We start from the raw sequence: 25,344 nt of genomic DNA on the forward strand, positions 1-25,344 counted from the left end.
CCTTGGTGCCCTGGGACACTAGGGACACAAAATGTAATATATTTTTCTGAATTTCTCAATAAGAAACTTTTGGCCTAATGTGCCGTAAACAAATTTATGATTATCTAGGGTGCCTTGGCTCAAAAAAGGTTGGGAACCACTGCATTAAGGTGTATGTGTGCAGAGAACTTGCTTCACGTAGGGATTAAGGCATTAGGCATTCCACCGGGATTGGTACTAAATCCCGGCGGTCGGAATCCTGACCGCCGAAATCCCGACAAGGGGGGGGGACGTGGATCGCTGCCCCCCCTTGCGGGCTTGCTGCGCTCACCACACAGCGGGCCCAGTGCCTCACTACGCTCGGCACACTAATTTATTCTCCTTCTATGGGTGTCGTGGACACCCATAGAGGGAGAAAGTGTCGGAATTCCGACCGCCGGGATTCTAACTGCATCCCATTCCACCTGTGTTTGTCTTGTAAAGTTAGCAAAGCTGCAGACAAACCCTTGGATGAAGAATTTAAATTTCGGGTTAAACAGCAGAGAAAAACTTGCATGTTTCATGGAAGTGAGCAATAACTTAAAAATACCATGACCTAAAAAGCCAAAATATTTGTATTTGAACAAAACCAGACACATTGTTGAATTCAGGCAGGAGGAGGAGATTGCAGGTGCACACTAAATATAAATGCTAAACCTATGAATATCATTGCTATATTGCATTTCTGAGGTTCTTGGCATAATGATGGCCATTATTATCAGCTTGTCCACCACGTCCAGGTGACCTCTATCGGACAAGTCCCTAACGCTTCTCTGAGACAAGTCCAGGGCACGGGACCCGCCAGCCCAGCAGAACCACCCTATGGCATCACATTGGTGTGATAGTACAGGGATAAGGGAAATTATATGTGATAAGACTTACATAAGTAAGAGGTAATAAAACGTGAAGGGTGCTACATTTATACTAAACAAACTAAAGGGGTGATGAAAAATGTACGAAATGATGCCATGGAACAGCCCAGCTGCAGCAGCCCAAAGAGCGCCACGCCCCAAACAGTCCCATAGACTAGCACTCCGCATATATATATATATATATAATATAATTATGTGCCAAGCTGAGTGCTAATTAAAAACAATCTGGGAACAGGTGGGAGGGGTGCTCGTGAAGGTGGAAGGCGTCTCTAATTCCTTCTAGTGTGTATACACACATTGTTGAATTCTCCTGATACATTGCAATACAGTGAACTTTCCTAATAATCCTGTTTTATACACAGGCGTACAAATAAGTTATATACTGGCATTATCTATATGCAGTACAGTATTGGATGTTTAGCACATTTGTTGTCCACCTTATTCCTGAATACTTTGTGCTAATGGTAGAGATAATTCTGTATACGCAGTGTGGTGGGGTCAGTACGGGACTCTCTTGGAAAAAAATGTGAAAAACTCTGACCTAGCAACTGTACCTCTTAGTAGGATGCCATGTGCCGCTGCTACCTGTAGGTCTCTGGGAGGGAAAGTCGGGTGTGGTATGACACACCGACAGTCGGGATTCCGACAGTCATTTCTCCGACGTCAGAATCCCGACTGCACAGCGGGGGGCAGGGACGTGCAGTCAGGGGAGGCAGGGGAGGCAGTGCCTCCCCTGTCATTAATGATTAATGAAATAATACAAAGAAAATACTTATGACACATATGTGTCATAAGTATATGCTTTATATTATAATAATCACTTTTACACCATTTTTTTAATTTAATTGGTTACGGAGGCACCAAGAGCGGTGCCTCCGTGTGTCAATGTTAGCGTTTCCGAAATAGGGGGTGGGTAGGGGGCGGGACCAAGTAGCAGGCAGTGAATGCCCATTACAAAAAGCATTACAGGCGGCACTTATAGCGGTGCCTCAGTGACAGTCAGGGACATGCTATCTGCTTCTGGCTATATGAAAGCACGCCCCTGTCACTGAGGAAAATGTGATTGGGCACAGTGGCGCTGCCTCAGTGACAGGGGCGTGCTTTCATATAGTCAGAAGCAGAAAGCACGTCCCTGACCAAGTCACTGGAAGCTTCCACAGGTGCCGTAAGCCGGCCCCAGCCCCGGCGCTAATCAAGAATCCAGCGGGGGAATGACTTGGTGGATCCCCCTCTACCTCAGCGCTGGCCCCAGCTCCAGCGCTAAACATAATAACAGCAGGGGGAATAAATTGTTAGTCACATTAGGCGCCAGCCCGAGCGTCTAATGTGACAGCAGCTCCCCCAATCCCCCAGCGCTGACCCCAGCTCTGGACGCTCCAGTATGTGACTTGAAGGATTCCCCTCTACCCAGCTCCTGCGCTGCAATGCGCTGAACGTAATAACAGAAGGGGGAATAAATTGTTAACTGCCGCCCAGCGCCAGCCCGAGTCACAGCAGCTCCCCCTCTCCCCCAGCGCTGACCTCGGCTCCGGATGCTCCATTTTAGAATGTGACACCAGCGGGCAGCGTCCCAGCGACCAGCTCCCCCAGCGCTGGCCGCATCTCCAGCGGCTCCAGGAGACACCAGTGGCTCCCCCTCTCCCCTGGCGCTGGCCCCAGCTCCAGTGGCTCCAGGTGAGACCAGCTAGGAAGTTTCATCAGCGGGACTTGACAGCTCCCCCCACGCCTGATGCCAGATCTGATGAACTGCAGTCCTTCAGGTCAGTGCTGCAATCCCACAACCCCCAGCACAGATCCCCTGTATCTAACCAGCCATCCCCCTTCCCTAGCCCAGTGCCCTCATGTCTAACCAGCCACACCATTCCCTAGCCCAGTGTCCTCCCCTATCTAAGCAGCCTTTCCCCTTCCCTAGCCCAGTGTCCACACTATCAAATCAGCCATCCCCAGCCTAGTGCCTGCCATATCTAACCAGCCCTTCCCTAGCCCAGTGCCTGCCCTATCTAACCAGCCAACCCTATCTAACCAGCCATCCCCAGCCCAGTGCCCACCCTATCTATCCAGCCATCCCTGTCCCCAGCCTAGTGCCCCCACATCTATCCAACCATCCTTGTCCCCAACCTAGTGCCCCCCCCTATCTATCCAGCCATCACTGTCCCCAGCACAGTGCCCCCATATCTATCCAGCCATTCTTGTTCCCAGACCAGTGCCCCCCTATCTAACCAGCTATCCCTATCCTCAGCCCAGTACCACCCTATCTTATCAGCCATCCCCTAGCCCAGTGACCCCCTATCTAACCAGCAATCCCTGTCCCCAGCCCATAGCCACCCATCTAAACATCCCTCACAAAAACATCAGCAGGGGGGGTGGAACAGTGGGCAGACCCCATGGCAGCTTGGTAGAGCCAGCACCGACAGGGTCTGCAGGGAGCGCTGGGTCTGGGTAGGAGCTGCTCAGCTGGTCTCTGCAGCTTATGTAGGCGGCAGCTCTTGCACTTGCCTGTCAGTGCAGAAGCATTGTGGACCCAGGGCTCCCCACAGAGCTCGTCAGTGCTGGCTCCACCAAGCTAGTGCCTCACCAACCACTAACCTCACCGCACGTCACTGGCGGGGGGAGTGCAATGAAGCCCCTTGCGGGCTCGCTGCGCTCGCCACGCTGCGGGCATGGTGGCGAGCTGCGCTCGCCACCTATTTTATTCTCCCTCTATGGGGGTCGTGGACCCCCACGAGGGAGCAGTCGGGATTCCGACGTCGAAGTAATGACTGTCGGAACCCCGACTGTCAGGGAGCCGTCCAGCACCCGGGAAAGTCAGTCAGTGCTTTTTCCAGCAGCATTGCTTATTTGAACGGCTTTTGTACCAGGCTGCTGTATCCTATTTAAGGTTATAGGAGGTGAATTAAGGAGGAGGTCCACTTGAGACTAAAAATAGATGAGTGGTGAGGTGTCTGGTTCTGTAATAACGACACCATTTTATAGCTCCTCTGCTGTAAACAAACAACACTTGCTGTCATTTCTCTTTTATCACTCTGCTGGTTAAGCAAACAATTTACTAATATGTGAAATATTTGTGTTCCAGGTCTGGAGATGTCGGAGCTACAAGAAGTTCAAATCGCAGAGGATAATTCTCTTATCCTGGACCCTTTAAAGGTGAATCTCGGACTCTGAGCATTTACTTGTTATTAACTAGCTGATTATCTATGAAATGAACCTCAGACCCCTGTTCCTTGTTTTCTTTTAGGCAGCTGAGCTTGCAGCAAAGCTACTACAAGTGCAAGAGCAGGTACAGTATGAGTGTGGGCACTGTTGTGTTTTCATTTTTTGTACACAGGTTTGTGTCTGTGTAATCAGTGCTGTGTTCATGGACACTAGACAAAATACTAAAAATAAAACCCTTTCTGCACCATATATATTTGGGTGACTGCACTGTAGAACAGAATGTGCTGTGCTTCCCTGACGCCCATCTATAGCCACCTAGGGGTGAGTGTAGAATAGCCTGCAATGTAATGTGAAAGCATAATCCTTACATCTTTTCTATGTCCTCTACAAATGGGGCATCCTATCTTGGTTCTAATTTTTATTTTTAACTGTCTAATGTGCACAGTACTTTGTGGAACATTAAAATACAAGTAAATGACATTTGTTCAATAAATCACACTTGACAATGGTGTAATACACACTGTATTATAACAGGTGTCACTTCCCCTGTTACATTATAGTTTTTTTTGTTTTTTTTTGTATTATTATAATTATTATTATGTTTACTAGGTTTATGCTCATCTGTTTTAGACCTAAGTTAGGCTTACAGATATCACCATGATTCTAACTTGCAAAGTAATCTCCATTTCTCTTCTCTGATATCCGAGATGTATTTTTCCCAATCTTGTTATTCTGCCATCTGTGCACCCATCTCATTGTCTGGGCAGAAGAAACATTACATGCAAACGGATTATATGTCATTTTAAAGAGCTGATGTGTCTGTATTACGACCATTAATTGGATTTCTACATGCTTCAGTTATAGCTTGGCAGCATAGTATTTTTGGCATGTTATTCCTTGTATGTTACCATATGGCAGTAAAAGTTTGGGATTGTATGCAATGTTTGTATTGGATCTCTGGTCACGTGTTTATGTACTCTTCAGGGGTACCTTTATTTTAAAAAGAAAATGTACATAACCACAAAATTGCAGACACAAAATGCTTATTTATTTGCACTTGAAAAACATACGTTCCATTTGAGGTGATCCTGGGAGGTGCAAAGTGCACCGGTTTTTGGCATAAAATCCCGACCTCCTCCGATATTAGACTTTGCAGTCCAACAGATGGTGATTTTTTTTTAATGGAAAAAAAAAAACAGTTTTTTCAGCATTCACTCTACATGACCCACATTTTTGCTCTTTCATATTTGACCTTTCTAGTTTGGTATGATAGTGTTCTTTTATTGTACATCACTCTAGAATTATGATTTATACTTATCACGATCTCCCTCTCTGTATCTCGTGCTGTAGAAGCATTCTATCGAGACTCCTTATGGGATGGTGACAGTCACAATTCAGGGCACCCCCAAACCCAAGCGGCCAGCGATTGTAACATTCCATGATGTAGGGATGGACCGTGAGTATGAGGGCTGTCTGTGTTCAACTGACGTGTTGTCAACTGCTGTGTGCGTCTTGTTTTTGTCACTTGTTTGTGTCTGGCTGTTCCGTGTTATCTGTATTTGTATGACCACTGTGACTGACGTCTTTGAAATCATGTGAACTATTTGTCTTATCGGAGTCCAAATATCTTCTGTCACATTAAAAGGACAGTCTCTCATTCTATCATTTATCTGATGCTTTCTTATATTTTATTTATTTCATTACTTTTAATATAGTTGGCAACAAGAACAAGTTGGGTAACTGTCTCGTGCTAATCATCAACGACAATGATCATAGTATCCACATAAAACTTCAGGATATATTCCTTTTTTGTTTTTTTGGCTGGTACATAGGCTAATTGCATCACTCTGCATGAACCTCTTAATAGGACCTTTTCCAATTTCACAGATTTCCTCAATTAGATGTGAAGGGGGTGATTCAGCCTGGTATGGATCATTGAATAGACAGCAACTAGGTCAACATGGATTAGGTCGACAGTCAAAAGGGCGACAGGGTTTTTCACAGGTCCCCCACCGAATGTCGACATGGACTTTGAAATGTAGCACCGCATTTGCCATGCTTCTGGCTCAGTACCTCGCTGGGTTTGGCACACTATTTTATTCTCCCACCACGCCCTAGTGCCTTGATGGCTAACTTTTTACACTCCAGCTGTTGTTGAACTACACATCCCAGCATGCTCTGCATCAGATTTAGCATGGCCAAATTGCAAAACTGAAGCAGAGCATGCTGAGATGTGTAGTTCAGCAACATCTGGAGTGTCAAGGTTAGCCATCAAGGCCCTAGTGGATGGTAGGGCATGAAATACCGCCAGTCGGCACATGTTGGTTCCGGAAAAAAATGCGAAAAACCCCATGCCGACCTTTTTGAGACTGGAGTCATTAGACTGGCCACAATTAGACACCGTGGGTTAGGTCAGAAACTGTAATATATAATTCAAGATCACTTTCATCTGAGGCTTTCTTTATCTTATGACTCCCTTATGTGTCTTGTCTTTTCTTAGATAAAATGTGCTTTGAAACACTCTTTAATTATGAGGACATGTATGAGATTGTGAAGAATTTTGTCGTTTGCCACATTGATGCTCCAGGACAAGAGGAGGGGGCAGCTGTCTATCCTGTTGGGTAAGCTGTGCACCTGGAATCTACTCCTACCAAATGTCCCTCTTGTTCTGCCGCCTTATGTATGTATTACAAGATACGTTGCTCTGCCTGGGACTAAGTCACTCATTTTTGCCTCTGCATCATATAGGTATCAGTATCCATCACTGGATCAGCTGGCTGAAACCATCCCATGTGTGCTGCAATACCTGAAGTGAGTGATCCCATATACACACATCAGCAATGCACATTGCTCTTTCCTTTCCTGAGATGTACAGTATGTAATGATTTCCATCTCTTTCTGTACTGCAGTTTCCCCAGTATTATTGGGATTGGTGTAGGTGCCGGCGCTTACGTCCTTGCCAGATATACGGTAAATGCCACTGCCTAGGAATTAATGTCTACAGGACTATCTTCACTATCACAGGTTTTGTTCCTATAGCTTTAGATTATTACAAAACCTAACAATTTAGATTTGCCTGCACTGCAAAATGTGAATCCTGTCATACCTGTTCATTTCCATCTGTTAAACACCTTGACCGTATTTATTTCTGATCACTGTGTTGTGATAGTCAGTGCTGCTTAGTTTGTACGTACTCTTCTATTTCCATCTCTAAATGAATGGGGATTCCTCATTATTCACGCCCCACTATTAAGTACTGTTATTATTCCTCCAACTACCTACCGTTAACCCCATGTTATCGGTTAGTAAATTTTATAAATTGCAATTTTGGTGTTCCTATATCTATGAATGGCTTAGTTATACAGTAAGAACTGCCCTTATGGATGATTCTGCCATACTGCACCACCTCTGCCAGCCAGCAGGTCCACTTTGTTCATTGACTTCTGAAAGCTGAGTTTCTAATATTAATTGTACAATTTCTGCATTAGAGAGGGAAATTAATATCACACAGGCAGGGTAAGGGTAAAGTGGATTAAATTGCAGCTTGTGTACCTATACCTTTGCTATACAAAGTCAGTCATCGCACACTACCAGTTACGTGAGTTTCCAGGGTTGGGGTCTGTGAAAGCGGGTAGGATAAGGACTGACTTGGCCAAGAAGACCAATGGGCTGATTAGCAATGTCTAACAGCATTGTAGTCCCTTGGTAAATTAATCGCCCATTCACAGGAACCAATAAAAAAAAAAAGGATACGGTCACTAGGTCTACAAGCATTAGGTCGACATGCAGGAATGTCGACAGGGTCATTAGATCCATATGGGGAAGGTCAACATGGGATTTTTTTTCCCTTTTTTTTTGAGCAGACATGTGCCAACAGGCAGTTTATCATGCCCTACCATCCACTAGGTTGTGGTGGGAGAATAAAATAAAGTGCCGAGCGCAGCGAGCCATGCAAGGGGATGCGGTGGTACGTTTCAGTGTCCATGTGGACTGTGTTGACATTCATGACAATGTTGTCCTTTTGACTGTCCACCTTCCCCATGTCGACCTAACCCATGTTGACCTTTCTACATGTTGACTGAATGCTTGTCGACCTAGTTGCTGTCTGTCCAATGATCCATACCCCCCAAAAACAAATCCTAACCCGCCCATCTTCACACTCCGGTATATATTCAATTGATGCCAGATCCATTATGAAATTATTTTTCTGGAATGGATCCGGCATCCAATATTCAATGCAGCATCCAAATCAGACGTCTGATTTGGCTGCAGATTGATGCTCACCCAGCCAGTGTTGGGGACCTTATGGTTTAGGCTGTGTTTCTTTCAAAAGCAGGTGGATTATCGGCTATTCTGTCAATCCACCTGGTTTCCAGCATGTTGGAAGATTTTGAATTTCCGAAAAAAATCCCAGATAGCAATGAATAGGTTGTAACCCCTTCCGATCTATTCATGTTGAAAACTTGCGTCTCTTTGGCAAGACGGCCGTTTCGACATGCATTGAATATACCCCCTAGTCTCTCTCTACTTGCTTTCACACAGTGGCAGGTATTCAATGCGGCCGGCGAGGGGTTTAAACAGCGAGGATTGCAGAAAACCAGCGATCCTCGCTGTTTAACCCCCGCGCCGACCGCTCGCTCTATTCAATGTTCTGGGGAAAACCTCGGCGAGAATTCCCCAAAACAGCGAGACGCTAATGCAGAAAACTCGCTGTATTTAGTCGCGAGTCGCGCTGGTTCTGGAGCCGCATACGCCAATTCCCCCTCGCTCAAAAAATGGAGCGAGGGGAAATTGGCGTATGAGGGGGCTGCGTTGAATACTGACAGGGTGAGTGGTGACAGCGAGCAGGAAGCTCTGCTCACTGTCACCGCTCGCCCACAGCATTGAATACCCTCCATTGAATGGATGTCAGCACTGATTTGATTGCTCCAGCCATCCACCAACTAGCATGGTGACTGTTTGGCTCCAGGCCGGTATAGAATGCTGCATCACTGCTGTAATTGTGCGACCACCACCCGCTCCTGCTCGAAGGCCCCTAGTACTGTGGGGTCCTGGGCTGCTGTCCAGTGTTGCCTGTACATTACTACCTGGGGCCAATAGAGTTGAATGCAAGTATTGTAATGGGAATATGTAAAAATGTACAGTTATGGTGTAGCAATAAACATTCAGCTCATTATTATCAGTTGAACAGAAATAGCAATACAGCCAAATATAGCATGGTTAAAACATTTTTGCAAGGTTTGTTTATTTTTATGAATTGTTGATGCCCTTGGTAAATGGGTGAATTCCGGTCTTTTCACTCTCCTGTTACATCTCTTGATCGCCCCACAGCTGTCACATCCCAACACAGTGGAAGGTCTAGTTCTCCTTAATATTGACCCCAATGCCAAAGGCTGGATGGACTGGGCAGCACATAAGGTAAGTAAGAGCCTGGTTTCAGAACATTCCATATATATCGCAGTATAGCACAGTCTTTTTTTTTTTTCCTGTAGGCTTGTTTATTCTTGGTTATACATAAATTAATATCGGCTTCCCAATCTGTGTGTCTCGGTGTACGGCCTGTGATTATTATACATCTTCAGTTTTCCAAATCCATGACTGAAACTGTCAGTCTGAGTATACTCTGACTTTAGGTTTCATTTCATAAGACACACCCCTTACTAAACCTTCTTGTGATTATCTCTTAAACCATATGGTTATGTGACTTTCTCTACTCCAGCTAACAGGTCTCACGTCCTCGATCCCGGAAATGATTCTGTCTCATCTCTTCAGTGCAGTAAGTAGAGCTGCTGCCGTAAGCTTCTATAATACTCTGCTGGTGAGTGGGCTCTTTCTGATATGTTCTCTTTGTGCAGGAAGAGATTTCGGGGAATTCAGACACTGTGCGGCAGTACAAAACAAGCATCTTAAACTCCCCTATTCTGATGAACAACCAGCTGTACTGGAACAGCTACAATAGGTAAACTGATCCTTATCATCATCTTCTATAGAGGCTCTTGGGTCAAGGAAATCTTTACAAATCTATTCATAGGAACACCTAATTTCAAAATAGTTTAATGAAAATAATGTCTGAATTTAATAAACTCTTTAGAGGCAAATACATTATTTAGTGACCAATTTAACTGTTGATATTGTAATTGACTCAGATTTGCCCTTCAACTTGGTCCAAACTGTATAGTGGGATTAGTAATGTGCAGATTATTTATGGTCGACCCAATGTGGTTTTCATACTAGAACACCTGTGATTATTAATCTACAATGTTCATAAAAACGCATCTGATTTGGGACCATTTTAAAAGCTGTAATCCATTCACTAATAATGCAAACTTAATTGACAGTGATGGTTGTTACATTCATGCTCTAGATCAGATGTGATAAAACCAGACCTCAAGATCTACCAGCAGATTCCAAGCCAACTGTGGCTCTGTAGAATGTGTCTGTTAGGATTGATTGCAGCACATGTCTAAAAACATGCATTAATAATGACTGCACCTGTGCTCCACTAAGTGGTCTGGAAAACTTGATAGAAACGTGGTATATCTTAACAAAAGGTTTGGCCAGCCTATATTTAAAGTTGTAGAGATTATAATGTGTGTCTAAGCTTATTTTAGAGACTACATTTTTACCGTAATTTAGCAATCCAACTGTAATTTTAGTAGATTTGCATATGTATCTAAGATTGGGCCCAATCTGGCTGGTTGGACTAAAGATCTTGTAATAATATATAGATGGAAAGGACAATAAATCAGATTTATGGCCAGCTTTTCATAAGACAGTTGGTGAGAACAGGGTTACATAATGTGTTGTTTTTATTATTATTATTATTATTATTTATTATTATATATTTTTTTTATTTTTAATTGCCAGTGTGGTTTTGCCATCCTCCAGTTGATACATTGCACCATTCTTTTTATTTTGTTTCCAACCTGTAAAATCAGTGTGCACATTTTGGCATGACAAAAAGTATATCCTTGTATTCCTCAGTGCTTTACAGATAATATTTAGTAATTCACCTTAGTCCCTGTCCCAGTGGAGGTGTTTGGGCCTAATTCAGTAAGGATTATATATGCTAAACTGCCCAAAGCAGCTCAGCATATGCGATCCATAAGCAATGTAAATGCAGGAGGAGGTGCATAACCCCCGAAACCCCTGGTATGTCAATTGCAGTTTAAAGTAACATCGCGACTATCAGTAGCGATGCCTTTCTACAACTGCAGCCTGAGTAAGTATAACCTTACCCATGCTGCCTGTTGCAGGGTGGCTTGCGAGTCCTTGGCTTGGCCACTCCCAGAAATGCCAGCCAGCCACCGCCCCCACCCTCCCCGCAAATGGGGCAGTGGCTATCGCATTATAGTGATGCAAGCACAGTACCCATCGTACACATTCGCAGAATGGGACCTGTGCATGCGCAGTTTCCCAAACAGCTGGAAAATGCTATACATGTGCTATACAAACCTCACAAGTATAGGGCATGTTGGGAATTAAATGCAAGACCTCTATACTTAAAGGCAGTAATCCTAATCATTACACCAACTTTAACATTCTGGTCTGTCGTATTTTTTGTGTTTTATTTTGACACATAATTATTATACACATTTCAACACTGTCCTCTACCTGTGTTCTGCAGTCGTCGAGATCTGAACTTGGAACGTGGAGGTGATGTGACCTTGAAGTGAGTCTCTCTCTACTTTTCTGTACGGCTCATGGATGTCATTGGTTGCTTGCCCCTCATTTTATTTTTTGGTGATATTTTGTAGGTGTCCTGTGATGCTAGTTGTTGGCGATCAGGCCCCACATGAGGATGCAGTGGTAAGCATACTGGATTTATACTTCATGTGAGTTTATGTGTAAGTGTGGGTGAGTCCTCTCAGGTGATCTTCTTTGTGCTTGTAGGTGGAATGTAACTCAAAACTGGATCCAACACAGACTTCTTTCTTGAAGGTGAGTTTAAAAAAAGATTAAGAGGAAGAGGTTGATGCACACTATAGTTAGCTGTCAGAGCCTGAAAAGCCTAGGAACGAGGAGAACTCAGAGATTGATCTACTAGGTAGATAAGACACGCTAGGTAGCTACAGTAAGCCGCTATCCTAATGGTGATGTCATAAGATTTAGAATTTGTTGGTGTTGAATTAAATTAGTTTATTCCTAAAAAAAATATATATATAAGACCAAATCCAACATGGTCATGGGCTGTAATAGAAGAATGCTAACTGTGCCTGTTAGAAGTATTCTCCAACTGAAAAGGTCATGTTCCATGCATATACTGCGTTTTAATGGGAAAAAGAGAGAGGGGGTACTCAAAATGTTCCACCTGGTAGGATGTCCACAGTGATGATGTTGTATTGTCTGTCCTTTAGATGGCGGATTCTGGTGGACAGCCACAGATCACACAGGTAAAATGACTATTGCTTTATTACTATGTGATGACCTGCTGGTTTACTGCTCTATAGCAACCTATTGTAAACCTATATAAGTTCCTTTTTTAATTGCAAGTAATAAGTTAGTCAAAGTTTGCCCTTTTCTTTGAATAGCAGTAATGCAATGCTGTGCGCTGTGATCTCAGACTGATCCCATAATAACTGCTGTTCATGCAAGCTTATGGATAGGGGAAGTGTGGTTACATAGAGGAGCAGATATCCACATTTCGTTCCATGCATGATGTGTGAGTGGAATTGTGGCTGAATAGGCCTTGCTATAGGAAATAATAATTATAGCTCAATAATTCAAGTGTACCCTTCATGTATAGCCAAGATTTGTTTTTTAGAATGCAATACAACTCCAATGTGTAGGGCCTGATTCAGACCCAGTTGTAGTTTAGCAAGGATAGCTGCAAAGCCAGGTGCATGCTGGCCATGTCTGACATCGCACAGCCGCTGCGACCCTCCTCTTGAACCATTGGACAAGCCTGTGTTGTCCAGACCGACCTCCGAAAAATTCATTGCCTCCCCAGGCCAGCCCTGAAACTGCGATCACCGTTTCAGTGCTCCGACATGTGCGCTCCAGCATGCGTGTATGCGCATAAGTACGAAAATCGCTGACTAGGAATTTCCGCACTCCTGCTGCGGGCTTTGAATTAGGACCCCAGTCACACTGGTTGGGTAACTCTGGCGTTACTCATACAGATGGAGCCATCCTCATCTAGCCATCTCTGGATAACCATAGTGAGCCATGTCTCACCAAGCAAGGCCTATTGTTCTCAGCTGCAATACAATACATAGAACAATACAGTAGGGGATTAGCAGAGTAATCATTACTCAATCCTATTAAAGGGCTAGATGAGGATATCTCCATCTGTATTACATAACCACTTTGTTCTGTTCCCATCCATCTCTCCTGTACTTGCCAAAGCCAATATACCAAAAGTTAGTTGTACATTGTGTTACGTTATTGGCATTTGTTAAGTACTGCCTAGATGTTGGTCAATGTATGTATCAATAAATCTTCATGAATTAATAACCAGAACTGAAATCTGACCACATAACATAATTTTATGTATGTACAAAGCCAAAGATGAAGTTATAAAATTATTCATTTATTTCATGTATATGACTGGAAGTATTAAACATTGTTAAGCACATTGTAAGTACTGTTATTTTTATGTGGGTGTTTTTTTAATCGTTTTCTTTTAATAACATTTTAGCCTGGGAAGCTCGCTGAGGCTTTCAAGTATTTTGTGCAGGGAATGGGATACAGTAAGTATTGCAGACATTCATTTTTTTATTCTTCCGCTCTCCCAACTCCTCCTTACATGTACTTTTTTTTTGTTGTATTTTTTTACGCTGTTTGCAAACTCGATAGTTGGAATGAAGTTGTCTTGCAAAAATAATGCTATCACAATGAGTGGCTTTAGAGCATTGCACCTTTAAGGCCTCAGTATTTCTGCTACATTAATACTTAAGTAGCATAACTAAACAGATGTTACTTTCTGTACTTCAAACAGTACATTTTTATTCTTCGCTCCATAGGAGAGACCGGTCTGACACTGGGTATAGGGTTGGACAGATGGACCTGGTATCAAACCGGTTAAACATTTGCCTCCAGGCAGCCCAGGCTCCTCCTCCCCCTATGCCCCGCCTCCACCTTAGGCAGCCATTTTTAGTTTGGTGCCAGGTCCATCCATCCAACCCTATACCCAGTGTCAGCCCTGTGTTACCCTGGATCCTAGAAGAAAGAGATTTAACCGGTAAAATCATAAATCTGTGTTATTATTTCTGAATGAAAGTTACACAAAAACAATGGGGTTTTCCATATTCATATTATGATATATATATATTATATTCCATAACTAATAAGCAGAAATGCCGCCAAAATAGCACGTATGTGATCCGATGCATGGGAAGAAGGGTTTCGAGGAGAAGAAATGGTATAAAATCTGCCGATAAGGAAAGATGGCACTGGATCCAGTTTTCCCCATGCTTTGAATAATATACTTACTAATTTTGGCGGCTCCCGGTCCCCTGCTGGCGAATGTGTAAAAAAACCAAAAATTATTTTATTTTAAAAGATCACTTTCCAGTTCACCTTAAAAATATGTTGAATGCAAAACGGTGAATCGTGGCGAAAATCATGCTGAAAGCAGTTCTCCATCCTAGCAATGAATACACCATTGTTATACCCTTTCACATCACAAATGGCATGTCGCACCTGGAATTTGGACACAGGAGCGGAGCATCATTGGGTGGGGGAGGAGGCAGCACTTGGAGCTGATTCTGCCTCTGCACTACAGTATGAACGGGACTCTAGTCGTTCAACCCTGGTTAACCTTTCACACTGCTAAAGCGACCTAGTCTGACCCGGGATTAACACTTCTTTTAACCAGAGTCGGATTGCTTCAAAAGGCCCTTTACCACCACACAGTAACCCTGGTTATTTCTCCTTCATCCACTAGGTGGCACTGGAGCACTTTACAGTGGGTAATAAAAAGCAACCACAAGGAGCATGGGAAATTTTAAATATTAAACAGTGTAGCTAGCTCCTCCCCCTCTACTTCCCTCCTCTTAGATTGTGACGTGAGCTTTTTATCCTCTTACCCTTTCTCTGCTGATAGCAGGTAGTTAAGTGAGCCTTCCCTGAGTGTGGACCCTTCTGTTTCCAGACTCTCAAAGAAGTTTGTGCTTCCTAATCCAGGGGCTTCTTCTCTTAAAGAAAGGAAAATTAGAAACAACATTAAAAACTATCTATACTGCTGCCGGTGTCTTACAACGCCCAGCACATATGGACTGTTGGATTTCCAAAGCTTTGGTGGTCTGGGCTGGCCAGATTTCCAGAGATTTGCAATCCAACCCGGCCGCGGGTGACCTGGTGGTCTTGGCTGACCACAGTCATGAAGCAGCTACATATCTCATTGAGGACTCTACCAATTTTATGTATGGTGGTGTCAATAATTTCAGCCCTGTCTGTCTTAGCGCATCAAGCTCTTTGGCTCTGCCACTGGCAGGCTGTCTAAGCGGGCTGTGGAAGCTTTGCACTTCAATGGAGAGGTTTTATTTGGTCCTGAACTAGACAAATGGATCTCTCAGGCAACAGGAGGTAAATCTCCTCCTTCTTTTCTGCCTTGAACTGCTCCCCTGGCCCCCTGTAGAACCCTTCAGTGGCCATCTTTTCGTTCCCTTTGACCGGCCTGTAGATTTCAATGTCATCCAAGAGGGAGGATCCTCCTCTAGACGAACCAGAGGTCGCGATTGGGGAACCTTTGCTTCCGCCCATGTTGACCCAAAGACCTCAGCCAAGCCTTCACCATGATGGGCATCTGACCCACTTGGGATAGCCCAAGGTAGGGGCACGTCTTCTGCTCTTTGTGGACACTTGACTCCACTCGTGTCAGGATGCCTGGGTAAGGGAATTGTTTTGAGTTACAGGTTAAGCCTCTTGACTACACCCCCCAACCGTGTTTTTTTTTTTCTCCAGACTAGTGCAAGGTCTCGGAGGAAGCTCGCAGTGAACTATTCAATGTGGGGGGTGGTCATTCAGGTACTTCAGGAGCAACCGAAACTGGGGTTTTACTCCAGTCAGTTTCTGGTGCTGAAGCCGGACGGTTCCGCCAGGCCCATCCTTAACCTGAAACAGCTCAATCCTTTCTTGAAGGTCGTCAAGTTCAGGATGGAGTCCCTCCAGTCCGTGATAGTGGGTCTGGAAAAGGAAAAATTCTTGGTATCCCTGGACATCAAGGATGCATACTTGCACATCCCTATTTGTCCACCTCACCAGGCGTTCCTACGGTTCACAATCCGAGACCGGCACTTTGGCCTATCATCTGCGCCACGGATCTTCACAAAGGTCATGGCAGTGATAAATGGAGCTTCTTCTGGCGCAAGGTATAATGTTAGTACCTTACTTAGCCGATCTCCTCCTGAAAACAGATACACCAGAGATTCTGATGCACAACATCCAGTTGACAGAGCACCCTAGTACATTACGGGTGGATTCTCATTTTCCAGAAATCGCAGCGTCAGCCCTCACAGAGGCTGCTATTTTTGGGATGATCATGGACACATCCCTCCCAGAGAGTCTTATTGCCTCAGGACAAGGTTTGCTCTTTTCTGTTCTTGGTCTGTTAGGTACAAACTGGTCTCAGTCCATCTTTGCACCCCCCTTCTAGGCAAGCTGGTGGCTGCATTCGAGGCGGTTCAGAACGGACGGTTTTGCTACCGCTCTTTCCAACTGTGTCTTCTCCGTCAGTGGTCCGGTTCTCATCTGTCCCTCCAGCAAACGGTGACACTGTCTCCAAATGCTCGCCTATCTCTGATTTGGTGGCTCACATCAGCGAATCTCCTCCAGGGGAAGTGCTTCGGTATCTGGGACTGGACCCTTCTCACCACAGACTCAAGTCTCCTGGGTTGGGGAGTGGTTACTGCCAGTTCAAGGTTGGTGGACAACGAAGGAGGCTCTTTTCTCCATCAGTGGCTTTGATCGATGGTCTATGCACTGATACAGACACAGGCCCTTCTTCAGGGTTGAGCTATCAGAGTGCAGTCCGTCTATGCCACAGCAGTGGCCTACATAAAAAGCAAGGAGGCAGTCGCACGGCCATGAAAGAGGTAAGTTGGATTCTGCTCTGGGCACAGGCCCATGCCGAGGTGATTTCAGCGGTCTTTATACCAGGCGTAGAGACCTGGGAGGCCAACTACCTCAGTTGGCAGGATGTCCACCAGGAAGAGGGGTGTCTTCATCCTCAGCTGTTGCAGAGGCTGTTGAGGCGTTGAGGGTTTCCTCTGATAGACATGATGGCATCGCACCACAATGTTCAACTGCCTCTTTATTGTGCTCGCACAAGAGATCCTTTCCTCCATTCCCACTGTTGCCTTGGATTCTCAAGTGCATACACAGGGAGAGGGTGACAGGTCTCCTCATAGTGCCGGAATGGCCATGCAGAACTTGGTATACCAGCCTTATATCTCTTCTGTCAAGCCATGGCCTCTACCATTGCAGGATGACCTGCTGTCTTAAGACCTCTTTGTTTATCCGGACTTAGGGCATCTTCATTTAACAACGTGGGTGTTGAGAGGTCCATCTTAAGGAAAGCTGGGATTCCCTCTGCCGTTATCCCTACCCTGATGAGTGCTAGGAAACAGTTTACGTCCGCCCGTTACCATCGTATGTTTCCTGGTGTGAGTCATCAGGTCTCTCAATCTACTTTCAAGGTAGGTGGGTTTACAGCTTGAGTCTCTAAAAGTGCAGGTATCTGCCTTTTCGGTTTTCTTCCAACAGAGGCTGGTATTACCCAGGTAACAAACCTTCTTCCAGCGGGTGTTGAGGATTCAATCACCCTTCTGTACTCCCACGGCTCTGTGGAATTTGGATCTTGTTCTAACTTTTGGTCTGTTTGAACCTCTGAAATCTGTGGACCTAAAAATATCTCACATGGAAGACTTATTTACTGCTCGCTTTGGCGTCCGCTGGAGGAGTGTCGGACTTGATCTGGTCGTCCTCCTTACCTGGTATTTCATGAGGATCGAGCGGAGCTTCGCAACAGTCTTTCTTTCCTTCCCAAGGTTGTGACCGCTTTTCATATCAATCAATCGATTGTGGTTCCGGCTTTTCATAAGGAAGACCATGACTCCAAGCTGCTGGATGTGGTGCGGGCACTCCGCATTCATGTGGACAGAACGCAGTCTGTCCACAAGTCAGATGCCTTGTTTGTCCTTTATGATGCTGCTAAGCCAGGTTGGCTGGCTTCCAAGCAGACTTTGGCTCTGTGAATTTGCCTGGTCATATGCCAGGCTTATGTGGCAGCCTCTCTGCCTCCACCTTCTTCTATATCTGCACATTCCACTCGCTCTGTGGGACCCTCTTGGGCGGCTGCCTGTGGAGTGTCCATTCAGCAGCTCTGCTGTGCTGCTACTTGGTCGAGACTTTTGTTCGGTTCTACCGCTTTGACTCCTTTTACGGCCTCTGGCTTCCAGTTTGGTCGCTCTGTATTACAGGGATCCTAGCGTCTTCCCTCCTCTAATGAGAGCTTTGGGATGACCCCACTGTAAAGCATTCCAGTGCCACCTAGTGGATGAATGAGAAACAAGCTTTTGTACTTACGTGAAATCCTTTTCTTCAAGTCCACATGTGGCCCTGGACGTCCTCGCGGCGCTGTTCTTCAATTTGTTCTTGGTAACCTTCAGTTATTGAAAGTTTCCTGCCAGGGATGATTCCACTTGTGTGTTTGGAACTCCCTTGTTTGTGTGGTTTTCATTATTCGTTTATTTTTTGTTCACATTACTTTCACTACTTTTCTGTTATGTTGTGTTATTGTTGTGTGATGTTAACCTCCTCTCGGAAGTATGTTTTCTTCCAGCTCCCTCTGGGCACAATTGCTCAAGACTGTTTTGGGGGGAAGCTAGCCACACTGTTTAATATTTAAAGTGCCCATGCTCCTTGTGGTCGCCTTCTATTCCCCACTGTAAAGCACTCCAGTGCCACCAGTGGACTCGGAGGAAAGGATTTAATGGAAGTACAAAATTGTTATTTGCAATGTGAAATGGGTATTAGAGATACCTGACCCTGGTTCCTCTGTAACAAGAGCTGCTGCAGCTGCACAATATGTACTGTCTGCACAGACTGTGTCCTCAGCAGAGCAACTCCATTCACAGCATTGAAACCTAGAAGTTGATGGCAGATAAGAGCCCTATATAGCCTTAAAAAACTGAAAACACCGGCCGGTGATTTATATGGTTAAAAAACCTAATGGTGCATAGATATCGATTTCAAAGCATCTCCAGGTATGCTGGATGCGGTTTGCACAAAAGAGAGGAGATTGTGCGGTATTTTTGGAGACCCGGAAGCCGGAGTAGCGCGTTCGTGACAAGGCTGACAAGCTCTAACAGCCGTGAACCCTCTCCAGGCGTGGGCAACAGAATCAACTCCCCAACAGTGGATTACAAACGGAGCATAAGTATATCTTTTTGCATCCATTTACTAACAAAGCTTTCTAACATCTTCAAGCTTATTTGTGGCTCTAATGACTGAGTTATAATGTTTGGCTGGAAATTAACCCTTGGCTGTGCATAAAAGAAGTATGTCTGTCTGAAACGCTATCTGAGCCTCTATTACCAGACTAACACTGCTTTGCACTAAAGACTGCCAGTAATTAACCCTATGTATACCTTGATTGCCTATAAAGCTTTGCAAAAATACATGTGCTTCATATAGGAGAGCAAAAATACCGCACAATCTCCTCTCTTTTGTGCAAACCGCATCCAGCATACCTGGAGATGCTTTGAAATCGATATCTATGCACCATTAGGTTTTTTAACCATATAAATCACCGGCCGGTGTTTTCAGTTTTTTAACTGATTGATTATTGTGATCATTGTTTAAATAAATTTGTACTTTTTTATTATAATATTATGTGTCTATAGTGTCCTTTAGCGCCGCCTACTTTATTTCTATTGGTAACCTTTTTTCAAGAGGGGTTGAGTATCCCCCCTAGACGGCAGCAAGGACAAATCACTTTTTCCAGCGCTCTGCTATTTATCCCTTTTTTGCCCTATATATAGCCTGCCCATAAACAAACACACATTTGGGTTAATTTATGTCCGGAGCTAATTAACCGGGTATGGGTCATTGGGTCGACCACTGAAGATCGACAGGGTCAAAAGGTCATCACAAGCATTAGGTCGCCATTATGAAGGTTGACAGTCAAAAGTTTGTCATTTATTTCATGTTTTTTGAACCAAATGTCAACATAGTCGACATGGACACTGTATCGGTGCACCGCGTCCCCGCTCTCTATGGCAAACTATTCTATTCTTCCCTCCACGACCCTAGGGCAGGCATTCCCAACCACAGTCCTCAAGGCACACCAACAGTGCAGGTTTTGTAGATATCCAGGCTTGAGCACAGGTGACTTAATTAGTATCTGAGGGATTCTGATTGAACCATCTGTGCAGAAGCCTGGATATCACTAAAACCTGCACGGTTGGTGTGCCTTGAGGACCGTGGTTGGGAATGCCTGCCCTAGGGGATGGTAGGGTATGAAATACCGCCTGTCGGCGCCCAAGAAAGTTAAAAAACCCATGTCATTTTAATATGCATGTCGACCTTAGGCCTGATTACCTTCAGTGGTAGACCCAGTGTATGTTGACCTAACGACCATGTCCCTATCAATATATTTTTAGTTGTGTGGGGAAACAGGAGAACCCAGAGGAAACCCATGCAAGTACGGGGAGAATAAACTCCACAGTGTTGTGGTGGGAATAAAACCTGTGTCTTCGTGCTGAGTGTCAGTAATGCTAACCATTATACCATCCATTACCATCTTCCAATCTGCCCTGAGAGTGATACATTACACAAACAGGGTGTGACTATCCAAGCCTGTAGGCGTACAAAGCATCAGACTCCACATTCTGGGTGTACTAATAAATGTTTGCAGACAAGGTGTGGTAGAAGTATGTTATCCTCCTTCTGAGTTCTGTTTCATTTGTCAACCACCAAGAGCATTTCATTTTTAACAAATCCTCTTTGTGGCTCGGTTCGGTCTGGAAACAGACAAGTGAAGATGAATGGGTCAGAGACAGAAACAACAGACTTGTCCCGAAGTCCACCTAGCATTCCCAGAGGTGCTCCATCTGTGGGCTTTCTGGAGAGACACTTCACATTATTACTACCTGTAAAATAATGCTCCCGGCCCTGGACATTCTCAAGTGACCGATATTATTCCTACTTTTTTCGTGAGACTATTATCTTCCTCTTATGTAATGGAAGATGAGACAATCCTGACAGGCTCTCCCATTGATGATTATCTCCTTAGTACCAGAAGTTTTTATTTGTCTTGCTATTTCTTCTCCCCAGTCCCCCACATCCTGGATAAGAGGCGCAGTACAGGGTGAAGTATCTTTTGAAGAACTTGTCAATCCCACCACCCTCTCCTACCTCACTGCTCTTGGTCCTTGCACCCTTGCTGCCTTTTCTCACCCAGCTTCTGTCCAGGTTCTTAGGCATGAACACTTGCCTCACCTACTGTGTGCATATCACTATACACCTACAGTATATGTTTTTTGTGACAAGACACCTTGATACCTAGCTGTAATGCTTTTAGTGTTCGAGCCAACAATACTAGGTTTTATATGTATTAAAGCTATAATCAACAAAGTTCTTATTTAGCAAATGATTACCCTGTGATATTTACCTATTACCTGCAAGCATGGCTAGTAGACTGCTGACCTGTAATCTCCAATATCCCACCAGCCCCACAGTCTCTCATGTTTATTGAATGTCACTGTGATGTCACTCTTCCTTTCTAACTTGCATTATCTGTTATGACAGGAGAGAAAGGATCCTCAAACTTGTGGAACATAATATCAACAAATGCATTTTATTTATTAATACGATTTGAAACCACAATATTGAATCATGTACTTAAGATTGCAATATGTAGTCCTTAAAGAACAATGCAGATGTGTTTTTTTAAGTGTAAATGGAGTATGGCAATTCCTGTAGCAGTGGGGAAAATGCTCTGTATTGTACTGTGTATATGTATTTCAGCAATTTAGCCAGTGCTGGAGAAAGCTCCCAAACTATATCTAATTCATAATATATCTTTGGTTGTAGCCCATCTTACTGATTCCGCTGCTAACCTCATTCTTTTATTTCAGTGGCTTCCTCCTGCATGACTCGTCTGTCACGCTCCCGAACCGCCTCTCTTTCCAGCGAGGGGAATCGCTCACGCTCTCGTACCCTGTCCCAGAGCAGCGAATCGGGGGGAGGACCAACCGGAACGTTCACGGAGGTGACCTGCTGAGAAGTCATAATGCTGGGGACATGTGATCGCTCCCACTCTGCGTGAGGGGAAAGGCATTTTAGCAGAGCTAATTGTGCTAATTAGAAAACTAAAAACAAAACCCAGTCTTCACATGGAAGATAACAAGATGTCTGTACCTGTCTCTTTCTCTCCTATTTCAAGATTTTTATTGTCCTTTTTTTCTGATCACTTTGCCTTTTCTTATTTTATATTTACAATTCGTATACCTTTGTAAAGAAACTTGCAGGGTTTTCTTGCCTTGCTTTAGACTATAGATGTATAGACTAACCTGAGCTTGGGGTAGCTAGATACTAATGCTTTCTTCTTCCATGTATTTCTTCTGAACTTGTTTTCTCTTCCTGTTGTCCTCCCCTTTGTCAAACTATCCATAGTCACGCAGACTACAGGACAGCTTTTACATCGCTCCTCCATGTGTTTTTCTGAATCACATTTGTTACCCTAACAAGCTTCGTCATCCCTCTTCCCTGGCACATAACAAGATGTTGTCATTTGGAGTCACATCACCTCCTAACACTCTCGATGCCCAGGAGTAAGTCAGGGGGCTGAGAATCTTGTGGGGGCAGATCTCAAAGGTCCAACCACTGGAATACTTTTAGAATTCTTGAGGTCACTGTAAAGATTGCAGCACAATGGAGGCTTTGAATGCTACCAAGATGCTTAGAGCTGCTCTTCTTTACTGTACACGATGCCCTTTACCTTGCAGTTGTAGGATTAGGTCAACTTTTTTTTTTTCTTTATGTTGCAGTAACTCTTACCTGCTGCCACTTGCTCAAGGTCGCTTCTGTGAGTCTTAGGGGTATCATTACTCTATTAGGTTAGACTAGCAGTTACTCTTGTAAAACAAAAAAATACATGTAGATAGAACACATGATAGAGGCTTTTTTTTTCCTAATTAAAGGTGTAGATTGGTGAGGGGCGTGTATAGTGATAAGGTTAGAGATGTCACGGTCCTCCATGTTTGAATCGGCATTCTACCAAGAACAACTCTGTTATCAGCACACACGTGATGCTACTACCTGCTGTCCAGGCAGAAGCGCAGTGGTAGATTAACATTTGGTGTCTGTATTAGAAATGAATGTTCGGTTTGGGGGCAACCGTTTCACCAGACATCAGCCATTCTTGCCAGGAGTCTGCGAACTCCCATATTTGTATACTCGGCAATTAAGATTACCTGCTCATGCCAAATTCAAAACAGGATTAAGTTAATGAAATGCTCAGTATTGTGTGTATTGTGCCAACATAACACCCTAGATCATTATATTGGTGTTGACTGCTTGTCCCTGACCACTTCTTCAGCACACACAGAAAAACAGAATCTATGTATACATACATTTTAATTTAGGGAGGATTGTCATGCATATTTCTTACATTAAAGGCACATGCTACTTTATGAATTATGTATATTTTAAAATAAAATCCTTTTTTAATTTTAATAATGTGTATGGATTTAGAAGAGTTACACTTGTGAGAAATGGGGTGGGCAAGCCTTGGCTTTCCAGCCCCACCTAGTGTGCTGACAAATGGATTTTCTCTTTATTTTTCACAATCATTTACTGATTTGATGCTCTAAACTGTAGGTGTGGTTTTATAGCTGTAATATTATTGCTACATATAACGAAACAATATGGCATTGGAGATGTATCAAGACTTGGAGAGTAATTGCCCCAAGCAGCCAATAGGCTCCCAACTCATTTATCGATCAGTATTTGAAATGATGGTTAAGAGCCGATTGGTTTCTTTGAGCAATGACTCCATTTTATCTCCAAGGCTTGCTACATCCTGCCATATGACTTACTGGCTACTTACAAGCGCAGCAAAGCATTGAGCGTAGTAAACCTATGCAGCACAGAATAAAGGGCAAGGCAGTTTGTGCCAAGTTGCTGCCTTCCTGTATCTTACAAGCACACAACCCCACACCAAAGGTTCCACTAAAGAGAACGTTCTCCATTTGGAAGAGTGACCTATCCATCTTTTACATGTAACGGGCAGATGAGAATGGGCAATGTTATGCCTTGCTTGGATTTTCAGATGGTGGATGTACAGAAGGGGGCATTCTGTATAGAATTTATTTTGTTGTTCCTGATCTGTTTTATTTTTCCCTCACACTGAAAAATAAAATATTAAACAAAGGCTTTCAATTTTTTTTTATTGTACTTTCAAAATGTGATTATATGGTGTAACAGTACTGGTAACTGAATAAAATAATGACATCGGTCCTTGAGACAGTAGTTTGATATATGTATCTGTACTGCAGATTTGCAGCAATGAGACGCATTACAATTCTGTGCTAGGTTTAGCTTGCAAGTTCCTAAAGAAAGATGTAAGTTCGAATAAGAATAGTGGGAAACTCTTAGAGGCTGATGAGGCGTTAATGTCCATACACCTAAAGAGGAGTTAAATAGAAAAGCCTTTTTATGCACAAATGCCAGGCTGGATGAATGCCTTCATGAACCTATCGAACACTGCTTCATATGCTTTAGATTGGGCATACAGCAAGTACACAACCTAGATAGATATATAATATATGAAGATGGTCCAAGGCCAGAAATACCTTAGACAAATAAACACTTGAATTACATTGGTATTGCTAAGAGATGCTGAGTGATACTCATCATTGGCAGCTACATATTGGAGGATTGGCCTTTTAAGGGATGCACCTAGTACTGTACTACTGTTTTTAAGCGTATCGGACATTTGTGTTGGAAAATATTATATACAGTATGTGTGTCATATATAATTTGTCTAGTATCTGTTTGTGTGTCTCCAAAACACTGCCATCTGTTAGCAGCGAGTGAAACAACGTTTTTCTTTATCAGACATGCACAGAGGCAATCACAAGGTAACCGGCTAGCTTTCGAAGCATTTGCTTTGAGCGGGCTTACATGTATGTGTATGTATATATGTATGTATATATATATATATATATATATATATATATATATATATATATATATATATATATATATATATATATATATATATATATATATGTATATATATATGTATGTATGTGTATATATATATATATATATATATATATATATATATATA

General features: G+C 43.7%; 1 protein-coding gene across 2 annotated transcripts in view; it reads left to right on the forward strand.

The window, feature by feature from the left end:
- NDRG2 (NDRG family member 2) overlaps positions 1 to 24,423 on the forward strand; it is a 40,440-nt gene extending 16,017 nt beyond the window's left edge. Inside the window, exons 2-17 of one of the 2 annotated variants that reach the window (XM_083145276.1) lie at positions 3,964 to 4,034; positions 4,126 to 4,167; positions 5,394 to 5,499; positions 6,544 to 6,664; positions 6,792 to 6,854; positions 6,953 to 7,013; positions 9,375 to 9,461; positions 9,763 to 9,819; positions 9,899 to 10,002; positions 11,671 to 11,715; positions 11,801 to 11,852; positions 11,937 to 11,984; positions 12,401 to 12,436; positions 13,684 to 13,735; positions 21,324 to 21,357; positions 22,127 to 24,423. In XM_083145276.1, the coding sequence (XP_083001402.1) occupies positions 3,964 to 4,034; positions 4,126 to 4,167; positions 5,394 to 5,499; positions 6,544 to 6,664; positions 6,792 to 6,854; positions 6,953 to 7,013; positions 9,375 to 9,461; positions 9,763 to 9,819; positions 9,899 to 10,002; positions 11,671 to 11,715; positions 11,801 to 11,852; positions 11,937 to 11,984; positions 12,401 to 12,436; positions 13,684 to 13,735; positions 21,324 to 21,357; positions 22,127 to 22,298 (1,151 nt within the window). In that variant the 3' untranslated portion in view covers positions 22,299 to 24,423. The remainder of the gene's footprint in view (positions 1 to 3,963; positions 4,035 to 4,125; positions 4,168 to 5,393; positions 5,500 to 6,543; positions 6,665 to 6,791; positions 6,855 to 6,952; positions 7,014 to 9,374; positions 9,462 to 9,762; positions 9,820 to 9,898; positions 10,003 to 11,670; positions 11,716 to 11,800; positions 11,853 to 11,936; positions 11,985 to 12,400; positions 12,437 to 13,683; positions 13,736 to 21,323; positions 21,358 to 22,126) is intronic. The other variant, XM_083145277.1, reaches the window with a different exon arrangement.
- Positions 24,424 to 25,344: the final 921 nt, after the last annotated feature.

The sequence above is a fragment of the Crinia signifera genome, chromosome 1 (assembly GCF_055691185.1).
Source record: "Crinia signifera chromosome 1, ASM5569118v1, whole genome shotgun sequence".
Lineage (NCBI taxonomy): Eukaryota > Metazoa > Chordata > Amphibia > Anura > Myobatrachidae > Crinia > Crinia signifera.